The sequence below is a fragment of the Hippopotamus amphibius genome, chromosome 6, assembly GCF_030028045.1.
Source record: "Hippopotamus amphibius kiboko isolate mHipAmp2 chromosome 6, mHipAmp2.hap2, whole genome shotgun sequence".
NCBI lineage: Eukaryota > Metazoa > Chordata > Mammalia > Artiodactyla > Hippopotamidae > Hippopotamus > Hippopotamus amphibius.
The window spans coordinates 83633666-83655177 of NC_080191.1; the positions used below are offsets into that span (position 1 = coordinate 83633666).

Sequence of the window (21512 nt, forward strand, 5' to 3'; positions counted from 1 at the left end):
CTATTTAATCCTTACAAGATTTCAATGGAGAATGTTTCCTTAAGTCCATTTTCCATATGAGGAAACAGGCTTTGAAAAGCTCATTGACTTCCTAAGTTTCCCAAGCAACCCAGCTAGGAATCAAACCCAGGTCTACCTGACTCCAAGAACCATGATGCTTCCAACAGATGATTAGATGATGTAAACCTGGGTGAAATTCTGACTAAGGATAATGAAAAAGATGCATGGACCTCTCGGATATGGGTGTGCTGGTTAAGTGTTGTGTTGTATGACACCTGTGAATCCTGGGCCCCAGTCAAAATCTCAAAATATCGATAAATTCCAAACTTTGATTTTGAAAATGTCTCATCTCTGAACAGCCCTGGTTACTGGAAAAGAAACAATTAGGAAATAGGTTTTATGGTGCAGAGGGAATAACCAAGAGGTCCCTACTAGAAGGTTAGTGTTGATTTTAAGTATAATTCTGTAACCACTCCAACTGTACTACAGGTAACAAACAAGGCATTTCTCTTCAATTAAAAAAATTTCAACAGGATGAAAGAAACTTCAGTAATCTTTGCAGACTGGGCAGGGGTGTGTGGTGCTTTCCAGTATTTGAGAAAAGCCTCCACTGAATTCCCTCCCCCACCCTCGTCCCTCCTCCGCCCCCAAGATGTTGACCTTGACTTCCTGGGGCACACCCCCGGGGCCTGACTTTTCCAGAGGTGGTGTTATTTTCAAAGGCCCATTAAGCTATCCGCGAACATGGGAAGGGGTCTGATGGATTCACCGTTTCCTATGTCTTGGAGGCACTGATCTACCGATTTAAAGTGTAAGCTGTAGGTGATACTGGGGAGGTGGAAGAGAAGGTTAGCCCTTGCGAGGGTGGTGGGCGGGGTTTGATATATAAATTTCACTCTGGGGCTTCAGATTCTGGGCCGGAAGTTAGGGAAATGCACCGAGGCGCCAAGGCCGGAGGACTGGCGGGTGCAGCCAGGGCAGGGCTGAGAAAACCAGGAGTGTCAGAACCGCCGGACAGAGGCGGCCTCCGTCCCAGAGCGCTCCCCGCGCCCACACTCAGAGCGCGATCGCTGGGATTTATTTGTGAACGAGACTGAGGAAGACAGACAGCAGAGGGAAGATGGGCTCAGAAATTATTTATCATAGGCTGGGGCGGGGGAGGGGGGGGAGAGACTTTCCCGCTGCTCTACAAGCACCTCCCCGGGGCGTGACTGCGGAGCGTGGTCCCTCCTCATTCATCCCCGTGCATCAGAGACAGCCAGGGACTCAGCTAGTGGGTCCGCTACACAGAAAAAATCCGAACCAAGTGCCTAGGTTTACTCGTGTCTTCCAGACACTGTTATGGTTCCACATGTCACCGTGCGCTCCGTTTGGTTTCGAATGCACCATGTTTACATCCAGGGGGTTCGGCCCGCCGGTGGGGCTGTGTCCGGAGTGGCTTCTACAGGCCACGCAGCGAGGAAGTCACTGGCTAGACTCGGGGCACCCACGTCCCGTTTCCACTGGGCCGTCGCCACCGACCTGGGAGAAATCATTTTACACGCTGAGCCCCAGCTTCTCCATCCAGAAAATGAAGGTGATTCCACTTCCCAGGCCTCCTCGAAAGAATCCCTGGGAGGGTCAAACGGAATAATTCCGATGGTAACGAACTGTGAGGATCTGTGACTCCAAATTACCGAAGGAAAATAAGTTCAACATACTCAGCTAGAGTTTTAGGAATTTTCCCGCAATGATCTAACTGCACTCAGCCAGCAAACGTTCAGATTGATTCTTTCTTCGGGGCCACCTCACAGGTGGAACACCCATGTAGGCACCCCTCCGTCTCCCGGGGCTCTATTGATCTCTGCCTGTGGGTGAAAGCGCTTTTCGTCCGCGCTGTGCGGTTCACTCCCAGCACACGAACCCGGCGGCCAGGCGCCAGGGAAGATATCCTTCGCCCTCTCCCGCCTCCCCTCTCCTCTCACTCCCCATCCGAGGTCTCTTGAGTTTTCCACACGTGCCTGGGTTTTTCCTGGCTGGTCTCCAAAGACCTTGCAGCATTTCAGAAAGCGAAGAGCGCGCGGAGACGGACGAGCAAGCATCCACCCCCTCCCCGAGGCCGTGGCGCCCCGCGGGGACCCTCCTCCCGCTCCCCCTCGGCGGTGTTGCAGCCGCCTCCGGAGCCGGCTTGCCAGGCCCCCTCCCCACCTCCCCCTCGCAGCCCCTCTCCACCAGTAGCAGCGTTGCTGTCTCCCCACAGGAGGACTGGGAGAACGCTGGAGTCTGCAGCGCCCCCGCCCCTCGCTTTTTCTTTCTTCCCTGGCTTTGGGATCTTGCTGCCGGAGCCGGGAGAGGTTCTGCGAAGAGCAGAGCAGAGCGAGGGACCGGAGTGCAGGCTTCCGCTGCGGCGCGCCAGAGAGCTGAGCGCACGACATCCCCGGCGTCGCCCCCGGTCCTCGCTGCCGGGGCTGGGATGTGACGGAGGAAAGCCCTCGGCGCCTGCCCCCCGCCCTCGAAGGTGCCCCCGACAGCATACTGGGGGCCCACGGCTGGAGCCCCTTTGCCCGCAGCGCCGCGCGGGACGGCTCCCAGCTCCCACTCTTCGGAAAGAACGCAGGGGGATCACCGCCTTCCTCGCGCTCCGCACAACTCTGGGGTCGGCAGCGCGCAGCTGGACCGAGTACCCCTTCTCGCCGACTTCCCGGAGCAGGGGCATCGCCGCCCACCAGCCTGCACGCCCTGTAGCTGGAGCTCCTCGGCACCTGCGCGGATCCCCCACGCGCGGCTCCGCGCCCCCCGCAGCGCCCCGCCACCCACCCCATGCAGAGCGCGCGGGCCGGGGCTTCCTGAGCGCGGGCGCCGCAGCCGTCCAAACTGCGAGCTGGGGTCCCCTGGCTCGCCCCCGGGCGGGGCGTCCGAGAGGCCGGGGGTGGGGAGAGCTCACCATGAAGTCCGCGCTGTTCAGCCGCTTCTTCATCCTCCTGCCCTGGATCCTGATTCTCATCATCATGCTCGACGTGGACACGCGTAGGCCCGCGCCCCCGCTCACCCCGCGCCCCTACTCCTCGCCCTACGCTGGGGGGCGCGCGGGCGCCCGACTCCCGCTCCGCCGGGGCGGCGCGGGGCGCGGCCGGGAGCAGCGCCACGAGTCGCGGCCGCCGCCGCCGCCGCCCGAGCCGCCGCTGCCCACCATCTATGCCATCACGCCCACCTACAGCCGCCCGGTGCAGAAGGCCGAGCTGACTCGCCTGGCCAACACGTTCCGCCAGGTGGCGCAGCTGCACTGGATCCTGGTGGAGGACGCGGCGGCGCGCAGCGAGCTGGTGAGCCGCTTCCTGGCGCGCGCGGGGCTGCCCAGCACGCACCTGCACGTGCCCACGCCGCGGCGCTACAAGCGGCCCGGGCTGCCGCGCGCCACTGAGCAGCGCAACGCCGGCCTGGCCTGGCTGCGCCAGAGGCACGGGCAGCAGCGCGCGCAGCCCGGCGTGCTCTTCTTCGCCGACGACGACAACACCTACAGTCTGGAGCTCTTCCAAGAGGTAGCGGCCGGCGCGCCCCCGCCGGGGGGCGGGCAGGCTGGCGGGCGGTGGGGACCCCCGCGTGCGGGTCCTGCCGCCGCCGCGCTGGGCAGCGCTCACCTCCCCGGGCGCCCACGCGGGACTCCGGGCGCAGAGCTCCGCAGCCCGCCGCTGGCTCCGTGGGTGGAGGGGGTGGGAGGACCACTGTGACTCCGCGAGGGAGTCTGGGGGAGGGGGGCTTTGCTGTCCCCCACCCTCCCCCCCCCACACACACACACCGGCCCCGCGATTGGGAGGCGGTGGTGGCGCAGGTGTGAGGCGCGGGGATGATTTCCAGGAACTGGGCTCTGGCCCGCCTGAGGGTGGAGCCCCGTGGGGCCGACCTGCCAGAGAGATCCGGGAGCGACCCTGAGCATCGCGGGGCGGGCTGCGTGCTCTCCGAGGCCCTTCAGCGCACACAGGTGTGATTCTGAGTCTAGAACCGTATCAAGAGGACGGTGGATATGGAGACTAAAAATCAGCACAGACACACTTCTCTCATACAGTCTGCTGGCACGCAGTGGTTATTAGTGAAAATACTGACGTCTAGGGGGTCCTACTTCCACCTCTTCCTGCACCCCTAAAAGGCCCTTTCTGACTCTAAACATGACCTCTTTTTCAAGGAAACCCTCTAGCAAGTGACTTAAGACTGCCCTGTCCTATGGTTCTGTCTTTCCGCAGCCTGAGGTGTCAGCTGGACTGCCCGGTTCCTGACCCTCCTCTAGGCCCCTCTTTGGTCACTCATGCACCGGACCATTGCATCCCGGTCCTCGCCGTGAGGTCCTAAGCGAGACCCAGCCCACTGCTGCTGGGATGGCACAGTTTCCCTTGGAGGTCACAGGTGCACAGAGCCAGCAGGCACCGGGTTAGGAAAGGTGTTAGTTCTTGAGGCTGGTATTTTGCAGCTTGAGTGTGTGCACACGGGTTGCGCGTTCTGCACATGTGGCTGGGTTGCATGGTTTTGTCAGTTGTCTTGTTCCTCCTCCACAAATATTTTGGAAAAACTTTTGGACTTTTTGACATCCCATGGGACTGTTCCCTTTCTCCCCCAAATTCTTGACCTCCTGCCTCTGAGACTCCATCATCCCTCCCCTTCCCCTAAGTAAACTGGACAATCTGTCCATTCTAGAAATCACAAACGTCCCATGCTTTCATCCTAATATCTCAGTTTGGCTTTGATAACCTCAGGATGGAGCTACTCTGTGCCTCTCCAGCTTAATTTTTCTGCCTGTGTGGCTTTAAAAATCCGTTTCTGAAGGGCAACTGCTGCCTTCATTTCTGTTCATCCTCTCCTGCTTCATGAATAAAAGGACCAGTCTTTGCTCCCATCTCTTCTTTTCCATGCTTTCACGATGGCGAGCTTTCTTTCCGTGTTTTTTTTTTTCCCCAAAGAAATTAATAAGCTTGTCATCGTATAGTATGGTCTTTATTATAACCACGATTAAAGATATCATCTGATTTTTTAAGTTGGTTTTTTATTGTGATCCTGCTTGTGTACTCTTGCCCCCAAAAGATGTGGTTTGTATTCTGAAGCAAAGACCATTACATATTCAGTACACCATCATTTCAAACCCCAAAGTCTCTTTTTTGTTCTTCTACAACTTGGAAGTTGCATTACCTGTGAAAATGTGTGGTCTTGTATAAGCAAAATAGTGCACATTATTATTAATTCACCTTTTGGGGGGACGGGCTATGAAGGGCAGTAGTTTTCAGTTTCTTCCAGCTTCTAGCTGGTTGGTGTGAGGTGTTGGGTTGAATGGAAGAGTTGGCACAGACAGGCAGGGAAACGGCTCAGAACAACAGTCTTCCTTTGATGCTTCCCAAACTGAAAGGAAAGTTTGTTGGTGGTGGATATGAAGCACCAAGATCATCCGTCCATGCGGGGAAAAAGAGAGAGAGAAGATAAAAGAAAGAGGCGAGGGTAAGGAGAAAAAATAGCATTGGCCTAGAGGAAACTATATAGGAAGAAAGACACAAGACTTTCAAGACACTAACATTTTGTACAGTTGAAAGCAATGAAATATTCAAAATAAACTTAGCATGTGCAACTCTTATTTATGGAGAGGTGCCAAGTATACAAAATACACAACAGAAGGGATTTTTTAAAAAGCATAATACGCATGGTACACTTAGAATTCAAATTCTGCAACTTCTAGAGGTTCATCCCAGGCAAGAACTTTAGGACTAATCCCATTCTCACCCACCACGCCTCCCCCAACACAGCATTTGGGGACAGAGTAGGTATTTATCTGTTCACCAGGCATATATGTTGAGACATTCAGTTTTCTTTTCTATAGCACATTCTTTTCTTTGCATGGCAAGCAGGGTTGAACTCTCTGAAAAGTCAGATTAGTGGAATTTATACATCCTTAGTCTTGTGCATTAATGGGATGGCCTGCCCTCCACCAGTTCCAGGATTAATGATTCCATGTGGATTGCAGTCTAGACATTGTTCTCTTGGAGAAAAGGTAGGACCAGTTAAAATATCTAAAAACTACTGCTCTTCGGGGGGAGGGAAGATGCTGATCAGGGATGCTGTAGGGCCAGGCGTATATCTCAGCCCTTTATAATGTGTGCTCACAAATTACTTTTAAGTAATTCTCAGTACCTAAGGAAAGAATGTCACGAGTCAGGCTTCATCTTTTATTCATGTGCTTCTCATTTCCATAGTTGATGTTAACCTAGATAAGATAAAAGGAGGAAAATGAACCAGGTACAAATTAGCTCACTAAGCCTTGGCTGCAAATGAAGGAAAGTAAAAGATGAAAGGTCTCCAAATTAAATTGAAGGCGCAACAGGCTCTCTGTGTGCAATTATTCCTCCTTGGTAACTGGAATGGAGCTTTCTTCTCCCATCCAGCTAGCTAATTTTCAGGCTCTCCTTTCAACTGAGCTGTGCTGCCAGGAAAGAAATACTTGCATCGAGCAACCCTACGTTTAATAGCCAAATCTATTTGCAAATGAAGCGGTGTGAATTGTAGCCACAGAAGCTGGGCTGTCCGAAGGAGGAGGTGCTTGGAGTTTTCCAAGTTGCCAGTAGCTCAGCCAGTCCTCTTCCTGTGGCCTTGATGGGGTTTTACACTGTGGCTCACAGGTAATCCTGCTGCCTGCAGCCTGCACACCCCATCGATCTAGCTCTCGGGAAAAGCTTATTTGCAAAGGATTTACACGGCTTTCATAAAAGCAATAGCCACAGACAAATGGGACTATAGCTGGTCACATTTTCAATAACACTATTGATCAGATTTCTGTCCTTTGCTAGAAAACCTTCCAAGCTTTCTTGAGTTTAAAGTGTCTGCTTTTCAGGTGAAGTTGCTTTCACCTTGGGAAACCAGTAAAGTTAAAAGATTAAAAAATAGCACTTTCCAAGCAAGGAAAAGAAACTTTTAAAAATTTAACTTTAAATTTAACGAGGTGAGGCTGGAAGACAAGCTGACTTTGAAGTGCTTTAGGGGCTCAGGAAAGGGCTTAGTTAATGAGACTGCATTTGGAAGACATTTCTGGCAAGAGCTGAACTAGAGAGGCCCTTTGTTTGGATGTTGAGTTGGGCGCAGTTAAGCTGTGTGTGTGCTGGGCAGGTTGGAGGGGAGGGGTGAGGACAAGTGCGTCCTGCTCTTTTCTGATCATTTATTTATATGTTCCGCCCTTTACATGCAGCTCGCTGGAGCCCTAATCCAAAGATATTCAAATTTACAGTGTTTGGCACTTTTCCCCCTCAATAGTAGATTCTGAATCTATTTCCTGAAAGGAGACAGGAGATCTCCCTTTCCTTTTTACCTTGATGCTGTTACTTAGTGTAGAGTAATTATCTTTTCAAAGTGTAGAAACCTCAAAGATTTTTTGAGGGGGTAGCATCCAAAGACGATCTTACCTGAAACACGCCCCTTGTGTTTTCTTTCTTCCCATCTAAAAGCACATTAATAGTCATGCCATAAGTCTGATCAAACGTGAGAATTTTGTAAAATGGATTTATAAAATTACAGGCAGCTTTCTTAGGCTACTAGTGTTAAATCTGTACATTTCTTTATTCCCCTTGGGTGTATAGCACTCGAGTTACGGCTCATTTTTGACAGGGTTTTTTGGACACCAGCAGTTTTCATTTGGATTTTGATATTTTAATGGACCAGAAATAACTCTGTAGGTTTAAAAGGCCTTCCCCCTCTGCCTCTTCCTATTGTCTTTTTCTCGTCTCCCTTCATCCTCCAACCTACTTTTCACTGATTATTCTTTTTCGTGAATAGACATGAAGATATGTCCAAGTTATTGTTTGCCGCAATGAATGTGTGTCTTTTAAGCATTTAAACTGTTGTCTGCAGCTTCTTGGAAACTGGTGGGTGACTCCATTTTCTTCTGTGTACCCCACTTACCTCTAAATTGCAGGCTGGTAAATTTTCTCTTGTGTGAACAGTAATGGAATAGTAATTGCTTTTGAGGCATGCTACAAAAGCAGAAGAGAAGAACCAAAGTCAATGGCCTTATTTACCAACTATTCTGGGTGCTACTCAAGTAGTGAGTTTTTTTGGTACAGAATTCCATAATGTTCAGATATGTCTATTCAAACCTTTTGGACTCTGAAATATTTGCTTGATCTGCATAAATTAACATTATTTATATTTGATTTGTAGTGCTGTTGAAGCTTGCAATTTAAGGTTTGCATAATTCTCAAATTCTCCCCTCGAAACACAAATAAAATTGTCATACCAATCCATAGATCGATAGGTAGGCTGGTAAGTAGGTAGGTTTAGAACAAATTATCAATAGAAATAAACTCAGATAATCCATTGTACTTTTTGTGTACAACTTTTTTAAAAATTTATTTGTATTTATTTGTTGGCTGAGTTGAGTCTTTGTTGCTGTGTGTGGGCTTTCTCTAGTTGCAGAGAGCGGGGGCTGCTCTTAGTTGCGGCGCACAGGCTTCTCACTGCGGTGACTTCTCTTGCTGTGGGCTTCAGTAGTTGCGGCACATAGGCTCAATAATTGTGGCTTGGGGGCTCTAGAGCACAGGCTCAGTAGTTTTCATGCATGGCCTTAGCTGCCCCACGACATGTGGGATCTTCCCAGACCAGGGCTTGAACCTATGTCCCCTGCATTGGCAGGCAGATTCTTAGCCACTGTGCCACCAGGGAAGTCCCACGTGCAACTTTAAATAAATGTGTAAAATACCCTTTACCATGGATACCAGCAAAACGAGCACTTACTGTGGACCAGGAACCACATTTAGGGTTTTATGTGTATTAACTTATCTGATCCTCACAACAGCCCCTGAGTTAAGTCTTGGAACTGCCCCCATGTTTAGGCATGAACACAGTTCTTTGATGATTGCAGGGAGTTTTTCAAATGCAGCCTGAATCTAGTATAGTCACTACCCTGATCAGTGTAATCAGTATCCCCATTTTATAGGAGAGCTGAAGTAGCAGGAGGTAACTTACAAGGTCATGCAGCTGTTTGGAGACAGTATTGTGGGCCCAGTGCCCTGGTTCTGGAGCCTACCCTCTGATGCCCTGCAGCCCATCTCACTAACATGCACAGTCAGGTGGGCACATGTCACTGTGATGAGTAAAGCTTCTGACTGACAAGAGTCCTCTGATACTGTTCTAGCTTCTGCCATACTTGAACTCATGTCTGTCTTTTATTTTAAACATTTATTTTAATTAATTTATTTTTTTATTGAAGTAGAGTTGATTTACAATGTTGTGTTTGTTTCAGGTGTACAACACAGTGATTCAGTCATACACATGGGTCTGTTTTCTTGGCTGTATCGGCTTCCAATTTTCTCTTTCGAACTTTTCTTCCTAATGTAATTTGATGATATGGAAATTTTATCTCCTCCCTCACTATCTCACTAAGAAACTGTTTGATTTAAATTATTTTTTTCAAGTCAGGTGAAAACTGCCAAGTTAGCATATATCCTGTAGTCTTATATATTTCCAAACTGTATGTTCCTGGGAAAAATTGATAATTTCTGCAGGAGATAAAATATTAATATTAATTTTCCCCTCGGTTGGTGGCCTGCACTGTCAGAGTTACCAAACTACTCCCTTGTGGGTAGGAGGTTTGTTAATTGTCTTATCTGAGTCTTCTGGCATTAGAAATTTCCCTGGATTAAAAACAAAATTAGTCAATCATGAGTTGAATCTTTTTTGTGTGCCAGGTAAACCTTGAGGATGGCTGTGCTAGGACGTGGGTGAACATATTCTTTATCACAAGTCAGATTATGTAGTCTTTTTCCCAAAATAAGTGAAAACTCAGTAGTTCCCTGTCCCCATCCATCTCTTCCATCAGTGGAAAGAGAACTTTGAACAGTATATAAGTTCCGTGCAGGATCTAAGACTGTACCTGAAAGGTAGGTATTCGTCAGTTGTATCTGCATTTGTCTAATGAAAGCTGCATGTGCTAATTGCTAAACAGTCTCCATTAACTGGGATTTCCATGATCTCAGATGATTGTGTCTTAGCAATAATAGTGTATCATTCTGCCAGATTCCTTGTGCCTACTTGAGCTTAAACATGACCACATTCAACTCTATGACATAAATCACAGGAAGATCCTTTTTGATCCACCTCCTAGGATAATGGGTCAAAAAAAAAAATTAACAAATAGGATCTGTGTACCACTGTGTTCGTTGCAACACTATTTACAATACCAGAACATGGAAGCAACCTAAATGCCCATCAACAGATGAATGGATAAAGAAGGTGTGACACATATATACAGCCATAAAAAGGAATGAAATTGAGTTATTTGTAGTGAGGTAGATGGACCTAGAGTCTGTCATACAGAGTAAAGTAAGTCAGAAACAGAAAAACAAATATCATATGCTAACACATATATATGGAATCTAAAAAAAACAGTACTGATGAACCCAGTGACAGGGCAAGAATAAAGACGCAGATGTAGAGAATTGACTTGAGGACACCAGCGGCTGGGGTGGGGCGGGGCGGGGGCGCGGAGAGGAAGCTGGGATGAAATGAGAGAGTAGCATTGACATATATACACTACCACATGTAAAATAGATAGCTAGTGGGAAGCTGCTGCATAGCACAGGGAGATCAACTCAATGCTTGGTGATGACCTAGAGGGGTGGGATAAGGAGGGTGGGTGGGAGGCTCAAGAGGGACTGGATATGGGAGTATATGTATAAATACGGCTGATTCACTTTGTTGTACAGCAGAAACTGGCATGTTGTAAAGCAATTCTACTCCAATAAAGATCTGAAGAAAAAAAAAGACATAACCACGTTCAGAAGATATTTGAACGCAATTAATGAGTATCCTCCTCCTCCACTTAACAAACGTTAGTTGAGCACCTACTATGTGCCAGGCATTGTGTCAGTTACAGTAGTCAGTTACAGTTACAGTCAGTTCACTGCTGTGAACACAGAGCATCCCTGCCCTCTCAGATTGAGCATCTGGACCAAATCTGCAATGATCAATACCTGTTGAGAGAAACGCAGGTACCTAAGCATGTAAAGCAGAGGCACCTGATGGAGTAGTAAGTTGTAGGAGGAAGTGACATTTGAGCTGATACCTAAAGGATTGGGGGGGGGGGTGTCAGTGGGGGATGGAGCAGGGAGGAAAGAACCCTCCAAATGGAGGGAGACATGTTTGCCAAGCTGAGGAAAGGGGATGCGTGGATACCCAGAGGACTGAACAATGTCCTTGACTGCAGGAGGCCTTGATGGTCAGAGGATGAGGCACAGATGTAGGTGGCCATGTCTCATGTTCTGTGTGTCAAAGTGTGGTACTTAACCTTTGGGAGAAGAGTTGGCGTCTCTCGCCAAATCTGACCTATACAGAAAAGAAGCCTTCAGTTTCTCTGTATTTGGAAGTAGTGTTGAAATCATGCCTATTAGTCCTTATGTAAGTCTGTGAATTTGAAAAGTGTGTACACAGCAGTGTGAGGGGCATGCCTTTATTTTTTTACATCTGCTTTTCAGATCCTGCATCAAGCAAATCTTTGACCTTTTATTTTTTAAATAGAACTTGGATAAGGCAGTTAGTAAATTAACAGAAAAACTGTAGATATATATTTGTACATCTAGCTGTACCAAGGAATTGTTAATGTAGACTGTTGTGATTCATCATAGCAGCTAACATCACTTTATGTAACATAGTGCAGCCTATGTATAGCAATTCACTGTTTCTCCTACTAGAACATAAACTCCGTAAGGGTAGGAATTTTCTTCTGTTCACTGCTATGTCTCTAGTGTCTGGCATTTAGCAAATGCTCATTCAATACCTGTTGAATGAATGAGTGGATTGTAGGAAGCTTTGGAGCTGAGGGACTCTGTTCCCAAAGGAAGCTGTTCCTGGAAAGGGGCCCCATGCAGAGATTATCAGTCAGGCCACAGCCTTGAAGTCTGTTTGTGTATCTAGAGTTATACTGAGCCCTTTAAGTAGTAACTGGAAGAAAAATTGGCACCTGTTCTGACTTTGAGAGCTTTCAGTGCTAAGAAGGATGGGGGAGAGAGACCCCTGCACATTAGTCTGTAGCAAGGCATCCCTCTGGATGCCTTGAGGGTGAGGGGAGAGGTGTGGAGGTAGCTGCAAGCCCATGGAGTGTTTGACCACTTCTAATGTGTGAGAGGCTAGGGGCTGGTGGGATGCTTGGATGGGAGCTTGGGGGTTAAACAGTCCAGTGTTCAAATCTAGCCTCACCACCTACTGGTCGACGGACATCAGGGAGGGTTGCCTCCCTCTATGATGGCCCCAAGTACTGAACAGAGGCAAGTTATAAATGTTCTTTTTCCCTGCTTCTCTGTGGGTGGCTGCCCAGGTGATGGGTCTCCTGGAGAGCTGCACTGTCTCACTTGGATAGCTGCTTCTGAGTCCTCTACTCCTGAAATCTGGACTGTGTTTCTGGAGGCCTGAGGCAGAGAAGGGGGTAGAGGTGCTGGACTTTCCCAAATTAGTCTCTACCAGGGGAAATAAATTACACCACTGGGTTACAATGGTGATTAGAGAGACAAGAGTTAAACAGGGCTTGTCTATAAAGAGTCCTGGAGGAAGTGAGATGTGAGAGAGTGAAAAGCATCTTATGGAGATTTTAGGCTGGGAGGATGTAGAAGGGTGCTCTCCTGCAGATTAGGAGGTGTGGGGCTGGTTAGGGAGTGTGTGAAAGCTCACAGGTTGGCGTGCATGGTTCTCAGAGCAGCACATACATACAGCTTCCTGCAGCTCCTGGGTGTGACTGGTAGTTAGCGTGGGAGCTCCAGCACTTGGCGTGGACCTAGGGTGTGTTACATGATAGAATCTTTCTGGCATGAATGCAGGAATCAGAGAGGTAATATGTCACAAAGGAGAGGTCAACTTAATACAAATGAAATACATCTATTTTTAAAGCACATAATTAAAACCAATAGCTTGATTTTTAAGGTCATTTGCTGAGTGGGAAGGTTAGTTGTGCTCCTCTCTCCCTCACCTATTGGTGGAGGAGGCAGGAGGGTCCGATCTGACAGACTCTCCCTGTGCACAGCCCCCTCCAGCTTTGCCTGGCACTTATAGGGAGGTCCACCCTGAGCTGCTTTCTTGTTTTTCAAATATTGCTTAAATTTTTATAAATAAAAACATTTTATAGCTTATTTCCTGCCAACCTGGAAGGAGTTGTAGCAGCTGGAGTAGAGAGTGTGTGTGTCCATATATGTGTGTGTCCCTGTTGGTGTGTCCGTCCATCTGTCCACAGGTCCCTGGGCACTTCCTGAGCTGTGTGAGTGCAGACAGTTCTCTCCTCAGCCTGTTCTTTCTTCACAGACTCTGCGCTGCCCAAGTCAGTCTCTGACCAGAAGTATGGTCACACCCAGGGGCCCTCAGCATTTTCTGTTCATATAACTCCTGAAAGAATTTGGTAAAATTACATACCCTCTAAGATATTTTTAAATTTATCTCTAAAGTTTAAAAGAAACTTAATATAGTTGCAAAGTATGTGATTTCTAGCATATTATATTGAATCACTGTTATACACCGGAAACTAATACAATATTGCAAATCAACTGTACAGAAAACTCTTTAGGATAGAGTTAACATAATTAATAGCAGTAAACAACTAATCAAAACAACATTAATATTACAAAGTTGGACAATTAACTATTAAGTATAAAAGCTACATTTCTTGGAACTTGATTTCTTAATGACGTAGGTGAAGCATTCTGTTGCTCTTTATACATACTCTGTATCATTGATGAATATTACTTATTGCTAGAAAGAGGTGGGGTTTAGCTAAGTTTGGTTCCCATTAGGTCACCCTTGTTTACACAAAGGAGTAAATAAGGTGGAAAGCATTTTCTTCTAGCAGTGTTCTTCAGTGTTTTGAACCCTCAAGTTCTAGGCCAAAAGTCATATGTTGATCTCTTAGCAAAAACTATTTTAATAATTTATTATGACATTAGTTCAATTTTCTTGAAAATAATAATGTAGAAATTTAACACCCCACTAACACCCCATTTACATCAATGGACAGATCATCCAAACAGAAAATAAATAAGGAAACTCAAGCTTTAAATGACACATTAGACCATCTCGACTTAATTTATACTTATAGGACATTCCATCCAAAAACTACAAAATACACTTTCTTCTTAAGTGCACACGGAACATTCTCCAGGATAGAACACATCTTGGGACACAAATCAAGCCTTGGTAAATTCAAGAAAATTGAAATCATATCAAGCATCTTCTCTGACCACAGTGCCATGAGACTAGCTATCAATTACAGGAAAAAAACTGTAAAAAATACAAACACATGGAGACTAAACAATATGCTATTAAACAACCAAGAAATCACTAAAGAAATCAAAGAGGAAATCCAAAAATATCTAGAAACAAATGACAATGAAAACACAACAACCCAAAACCTATGGGATGCAGCAAAAGCAGTTCTAAGAGGGAAGTTTATAGCAATACAGTCCTACCTCAGGGAACAAGAAAAATATCAAATAAACAACCTAACCTTACACCTAAAGCAATTAGAGAAAGAAGAACAAAGAAACCCCAAAGTGAGCAGAAGGAAAGAAATCATAAAGATCAGATCAGAAATAAAAGAAATAGAAATCAAGGAAACAATAGCAAAGATCAATAAAACTAAAAGCTGGTTCTTTAAGAAGATAAACAAAATTGATAAACTATTAGCCAGACTCATCAGGAAAAAAAGGGAGAAGATGCAAATCAACAAAATTAGAAATGAAAAAGGAGAAGTAACAATGGACACCACAGAAATACAAAAGATCATGAGACATTACTACTACAAGCAACTATATGTCAATAAATTGGATAACCTGGAAGAAATGGATAAATTCTTAGAAAAGTACAATCCTCCGAGACTGAACCAAGAAGACATAGGAAATATGAACAGACCAATCACAAGTAATGAAATTGAGACTGTGATTAAAAATCTCCCAACAAACAGAAGTCCAGGGCCAGATGGATTCACAGGCGAATTCCATCAAACATTTAGAGAAGAGCTAACACCTGTCCTTCTCAAACTCTTCCAAAATATAGCAGAAGGAGGAACACTCCCAAACTCATCCTACGAGGCCCCCATCACCCTAATACCAAAACCAAGCAAAGATGTCACAAAAAAGAACATTACAGGTCAATATCCCTGATGAATACAGATGCAAAAATCCTCAACAAAATACTAGCTAACAGAATCCAACAGCACATTCAAAAGATCATACACCATGATCAAGTGGAGTTTGTCCCTGGAATGCAAGGATTTTTCAATACATGCAAATCAATCAATGTGATACATTATATTAACAAGTTGAAGGACAAAAACCATATAATCATCTCAATAGATGCAGAAAAGGCTTTTGACAAAATTCAGCATCCATTTATGATAAAAACTCTCCAGAAAATGGGCTTAGAAGGAAATTACCTCAACATAATGAAAGCCATATATGACAAACTAACAGCCAACATCATTCTCAATGGGGAAAAACTGAAAGCATTCACTCTAAGAACAGGAAGAGCAAGGGTACCCACTCTCACCTTTATTATCCAACATAGTTTTGGAAGTGTTAGCCACAGCAATCAGAGAAGAAAATGAAATAAAAGGAATCCAAATTGGAAAAGAAGTAAAATTGTCACTCTTGGCAGTTGACATGATATTATACATAGAAAACCCTAAAGACTCTACCAGAAAACTGCTAGCACTAATCGATGAATTTAGTAAAGTAGCAGGATACAACATTAATGTGCAGAAATCTCTTGCATTCCTATACACTAACAATGAAAAAGCAGAAAGAGAAATTAAGGAAACACTCCTATTCACCATTGCAACAAAAAGAATAAAATACCTAGGAATAAACCTGCCTGAGGAGGCAAAAGATCTGTATGCAGAAAACTATAAGACACTGATGAAAGAAATCAAAGACAATACAAACAGATGGAGAGACATACCATGTTCTTGGATTGGAAGAATCAATATTGTGAAAATGACTATACTACCCAAAGCAATTTACAAATTCAGCTCAATCGCTATCAAATTACCAACAGCATTTTTCACAGAATCAGAACAAGAAGTCTTATGATTTGTATGGAAACACAAAAGATCCCGAATAGCCAAAGCAATCCTGAGAAGGAAAGATGGAGTTGGTGGGATTAGGCTTCCTGACTTCAAACTATACTACAAGGCTACAGTGATCAAGACATTATGGTACTGGCACAAAAACAGAAAAGAAGATCAATGGAACAGAATAGAGAGCCCAGAGGTAAACCCAAGCACATATGGGCACCTTATCTTTGACAAAGGAGGCAAGAATATACAATGGAAAAAAGACAGCCTCTTCAATAAGTGGTGCTGGGAAAATTGGACAGCAACATGTAAAAGAATGAAATTAGAACACTTCCTAACAGCATACACAAAAATAAACTCAAAATGGATTAAAGACCTACATGTAAGGCCAGACACTATAAAACTCCTAGTGGAAAACATAGGCAGAACACTCTATGACATACATCAAAGCAAGATCCTTTTTGACCCACCTCGTAGAATCATGGAAATAAAGTTAAGAATAAACAAATGGGACCTAATGAAACTTAAAAGCTTTTTGCACAGCAAAAGAAACCATAAACAAGACAAGAAGACAACCCTCAGAATGAGAGAAAATACTCGCCAATGAAGCAACTGACAAAGGATTAATCTGCAAAATACATAAGCAGCTCATGCAGCTTCATACCAAAAAAGCAAATAACCCAATCCACAAATGGGCAGAAGACCTAAATAGACATATCTCCAAAGAAGACATACAGATGGCCAACAAACACATGAAAAGATGCTCAGCATCACTAATCATTAGAGAAATGCAAGTCAAAGCCACAACGAGGTATCATCGCACACCAGTCAGAATGGCCATCATCAAAAAATCTAGAAACAATAAGTGTTGGCGAGGGTGTGGAGAAAAGGGCACTCTCCTGCACCGTTGGTGGGAATGTATGTTGGTACAGCCACTATGGAAAACAATTTGGAGGTTCCTTAAAAAACTACAAATAGAACTACCATATGATCCAGTAATCCCCCTACTGGGCATATACCCAGAGAAAACCATAATCCAAAAAGAAACATGTACCATAATGTTCATTGCAGCACTATTTACAATAGCCAGAACGTGGAAGCATCCTAAATGCCCATCAACAGATGAATGGATAAAGAAGAAGTGGCACATATATACAATGGAATATTACTCAGCCATAAAAAGGAACAAAATTGAACTATATGTAATGAGGTGGATAGACCTAGAGACTGTCATACAGAGTGAAGTAAGCCAGGAAGAAGAAAGCAAATACTGTATACTAATTCATATATACGGAATCTAAAAAAAAAAAAGGTACTGGTGATCCCAGTAACAGGGCAAGAATAAGCATGCAGATGCAGAGAATGGACTGGAGGACACGGGGTTGGAGGGGCGGGAGGTGAAGGGGAAGCCGGGACAATGTGAGAGAGTAGCACAGACATATATATACTATGAACTGTAAAATAGATAGCTAGTGGGAAGTTGCTGTATAACAAAGGGAGGTCAATCGATGATGGGTGATGCTTTATAGGGCCAGAACAGGGCGGGTGGGAGGGAGTCACGGGAGGAAGGGGATATGGGGATATATGTATAAATACAGCTGATTCACTTTGGTGTACCTCAAAAACTGATACAATAGTGTAAAGCAGTTACATTCCAATAAAGAGCTAAAAAAAAAAAAAGTAGAAATGTCCTGTCTTCTGAAAGGATTTATTATGCATTCTTTAGAGAGATTAACTTTGTTAATAAAGATAGCGTTATTTCTAATTACCTTTGGTCCTGGAGGTTCGATCACAGTGGGACAGTGTGTTTAATATGATCCAGGATGGATATAAGGCTGGAGCAGGGCGATTGGGACCTGCCCCTCCATCCAAGAGGTCAGATTAGGGGAGCACCTGGAGTTGCCCAGGGGTTGGGAATGTGTCCCCTTAAATCTGCCTGCGCTGACACGGTCCATGAGAGTCTTTGTAGACGCCCAGGGCCCAGGCATCCCCAGCCTGAAAACTGCTGTTTTGGTACAAGTTAGGAACTGGAAACTGTGGGCTCCAGGCCCAGCTGAGCTAAAGCCCTCAGCCCTCAGCCCTCACGCCAGCAGGGGTGTTGACCCTTTGCTGTGTGCTAGGCCCCATGCTAGGCACTGAGATGTTTAATTCTCATCATGTGTCTGAGGTGGGAACCAGGATGTCCTTTTTACAAATGAAGAGAAGCCCTTCCTCACGGGTCTGGGGGTGATGTGTACAGTTGTGAGGATTCCGAGAGGGGATACACATGTCCTGTGGTTCAGAAGGGTGGCTTCCCAACCCGCCTGGACATCTGTTCTCCCCGGAGGTCTGGCCCCAGGAGCTGGGGAGAGGCTGCAGAAGACATGCTGCCCCAGGGCCCCTTGCTGCTCCGGCTGCACAGCCGTAGCAGTCAGCCCGCAGGGTCCACGTGTGGACACGTTATCATCTAGATAAACTTGGCGTTGCAAGATTAAAATGCCAGTGTCATTTTTAAAGGTCAAGTGACAGTTTGGGGATATTTTTGTAACTTTGAAAAGTTCCTCCACTGCATCTGTTCATGCTGGCGAAAGTGCTAGAGGCGTCCTTGGGAAGTCTGACTGCCAGGGGAGCCAAAGCTTTGCTTTGCAGAAGCCCTCAGAGCTGCGGCCTGAGGTTCCTGCCCTGACCCTTTGCTTATTACCTTTAATCCCTGCTGTGCAAACTCACAAGACGTGTTTTGTGATTTTTACCTGTTCTTTTACCTGTTCTGGCCTTGCCTTTCCCCTTTGTTTATGGATTTTAAAAAGATTTAAAAACAAAAACGTAATAAGAACCTGCTGTATAGCACAGGGAACTCTAGTCAATACTCTGTAATGGCCTATATGGGAAAAGAATCTAAAAAAAGAGTGGATATATGTATAACTGATTCACTTTGCTGTACACCTGAAACTAACACAACATTGTAAATCAACTATACTCCAATAAAAATTAATTTAAAAAATTTTTAAAAAAGCATTAAGATGAAGTTGGGTTGAAAATGCGTGTGGTTTCTGTGGGCAATGATTTGGGGCTTTACAGCAACCCGGAGTTTCCTCTGAGAACCAGTTGATTATCCTGTAGATTAAAATATAGGTGTTCATTTGTTGCTCTTATTCATCTGGTGACATTTAAAAGTAAATGCCTATTCTCTGTTTATTGTTATGCCTCTCTTCCCTCCTTATGAAGGGCCAGTGGGGAGAAACAAAAATTGAGTGTTCTTATTATAATTCGTATTGTGGTAAAATAAATATAATGTGAAATTTACCATTTTAACCATTTTTAAGTGTGCAATTCAGTGGCATTTAAGTACATCCACTCTGTTGTGCAATCATCACCTCTCTCTATCCCCAGAACTTTTTTATCATCCAAACTGAAACTCTGTACCCTTTAAACAACTCCCCATTTTCCCTCCCATCAGCCCCTCATAGCCTATAATCTACTTTCTGTCTCCATGAATTGGACTATTCCAGGTACCTCATATAAGGTAGAATCATGCAGTATTTGTCCTTTTGTGTCTGCCTTATTTCACTCAATGTAATGTCTTCAAAGTTGATCTACATTGTAACACATATCAAAATTCCTTTTTAAGATTGAAAACTATTCCATTGTATGTACAGACAATACTTTGTTTATCCATTCAACCACCAACAGATACTGTGTTGTTTCCACCTTTTGGCTGTTGTGAATGCTGCTTTGAACACTGGTATACAAATATATGTTTGAGTGTCTGCTTTCAATTCTTTTGTGTGTACATATATAGAAGTGGAATTGCTGGATCATATGGCAATTCTATGTTTAAATTTTTGGGAACTGCCATGCTGTTTTTCCAACTGTTGTTTATTTTTTATAATAGTCATCTGAAGGGGTGTGAAGTGATATCTCATTATGGTTTTGATTTGCATTTCCCTAATGATTAGTGATGCTGACCATCTTGTCTTGTGCTTATACCATTTATATATCTTTTTTGGAGAAATGTCTATTTATGTCCTTTGCCCATTTTTGAATCAGGTTGTTTTTTGTTTTTGTTGAGTTTTAGGAGTTCTTTATATCTTCTGGGTATTAGTCCTGTGTCAGATATGTGATTTGCAAATATGTTTTCCCATTCTGAGGGGTGCTTTTTATTCTGTTGATGGTGTCCTTTGATGCCCTAAAGTTTTAAATTTTGATGGAGTTCAATTTATCTGTTTTCTTTTGTTGCCTTGTGCTTTTGGTGTCATGACCAAGAAATTGTTGCCAAATTCAATGTCATGAAATTTTCCCCTATATTTTCTTCTAATAGTTGCAAAATTTTAGCTCTTTTGTTTAGGTAATTAATGTTGATTCATTTTGAGTTAATTTTTGTACACAGTATTACGTAGTGTCATTTGCATGTGGGTATCTAGTTTTTCCCATTTGTTGAAAGGACTGTCCTTTTCCCACTGAATGGTCTTGGCACACTTGTTAAGTCATTGGATCGTATGTATGGGACCATTTATTTCTAAGCTTTTTATTCCACTCCACTAGTCGATACGTCTGTCTTTATGACAGTTCCATACTGTTTTGGTTACTGTTGATTTGTAGTAAGTTTTAAATTCAGGAAGTATGGGTCCTTCAACTTTCTTTTTCAAGATTTTTTGGGCTATTTGGAGTCCCTTAAGATTCTATATGAATTTTATGATGGATTTTTCTATTTCTGCAAAAATCATTGGGGTTTTGACAGGGATTGCATTGAATTTGCAAATGGCTTTGGGTAGTATTGATATCTTGACAATATTAAGTCTGTGAACCCATGAACATGGGATATTGTTCCATTTATTTATGCCTTTTCTAATTTCTTTGAGCAATGTTTTATAGTTTTCAGTGTACAGATAATTTTGCTTCCTTGGTTAGGTTTATTCTTAATTATTTTGTTCTTTTTGATGTTACCTGTTAGGAGTTTTACTGTTAATTTTGGTCTCTGTCCCATATCTGAAAAATATCATCATATGCTACCAATAGAACTAAAAACCCAGGACTGGGGGAATCTTTAGGTGCACACAGCAACATAAGGAGATCTTAAAAATATGGTACAGCATAGAAAAAATGGTGAAAAAAATCTATTCCACAATGCCATTTTTTATGTATATTTAAAATACAACACACAAAGTATTACACATTTCATGAGGACACACACAAATGAAGTCAAGATTTTCTGTGTTGTATTCCATGGAACAGTGGTATCTGGTGAGACATTTCTAGGCATGATTTTAGCTGACTTTATGCTTCATATTCAGGACTGACCTTAAACATGCATCAGAGATTAAATTTGTAAATCCTGAAACACAGAAGGAAGGGCACCCTTTATTCTAGGCCTGGACTTGTGGAATTTACTTGGTGCAGTTTTTCCTAGAAAATAGGTGTCTTTTGTCTCTTAAGCATGTAAGAAAAGGGTTTGCTTGGTGACAGGTCCCATGTCTAGGCTAAGGCAGGT

At 44.4% G+C, this 21512-nt stretch overlaps 1 protein-coding gene across 2 annotated transcripts in view; it reads left to right on the forward strand.

Annotated features, from left to right (window-relative positions):
• Positions 1–2924: 2924 nt before the first annotated feature.
• Positions 2925–21512, forward strand: part of B3GAT2 (beta-1,3-glucuronyltransferase 2) — a 97113-nt gene continuing 78525 nt past the window's right edge. For both annotated transcript variants that reach the window (XM_057738328.1, XM_057738327.1), the window contains exon 1: positions 2925–3518. In XM_057738328.1, the coding sequence (XP_057594311.1) occupies positions 2925–3518 (594 nt within the window). The remainder of the gene's footprint in view (positions 3519–21512) is intronic.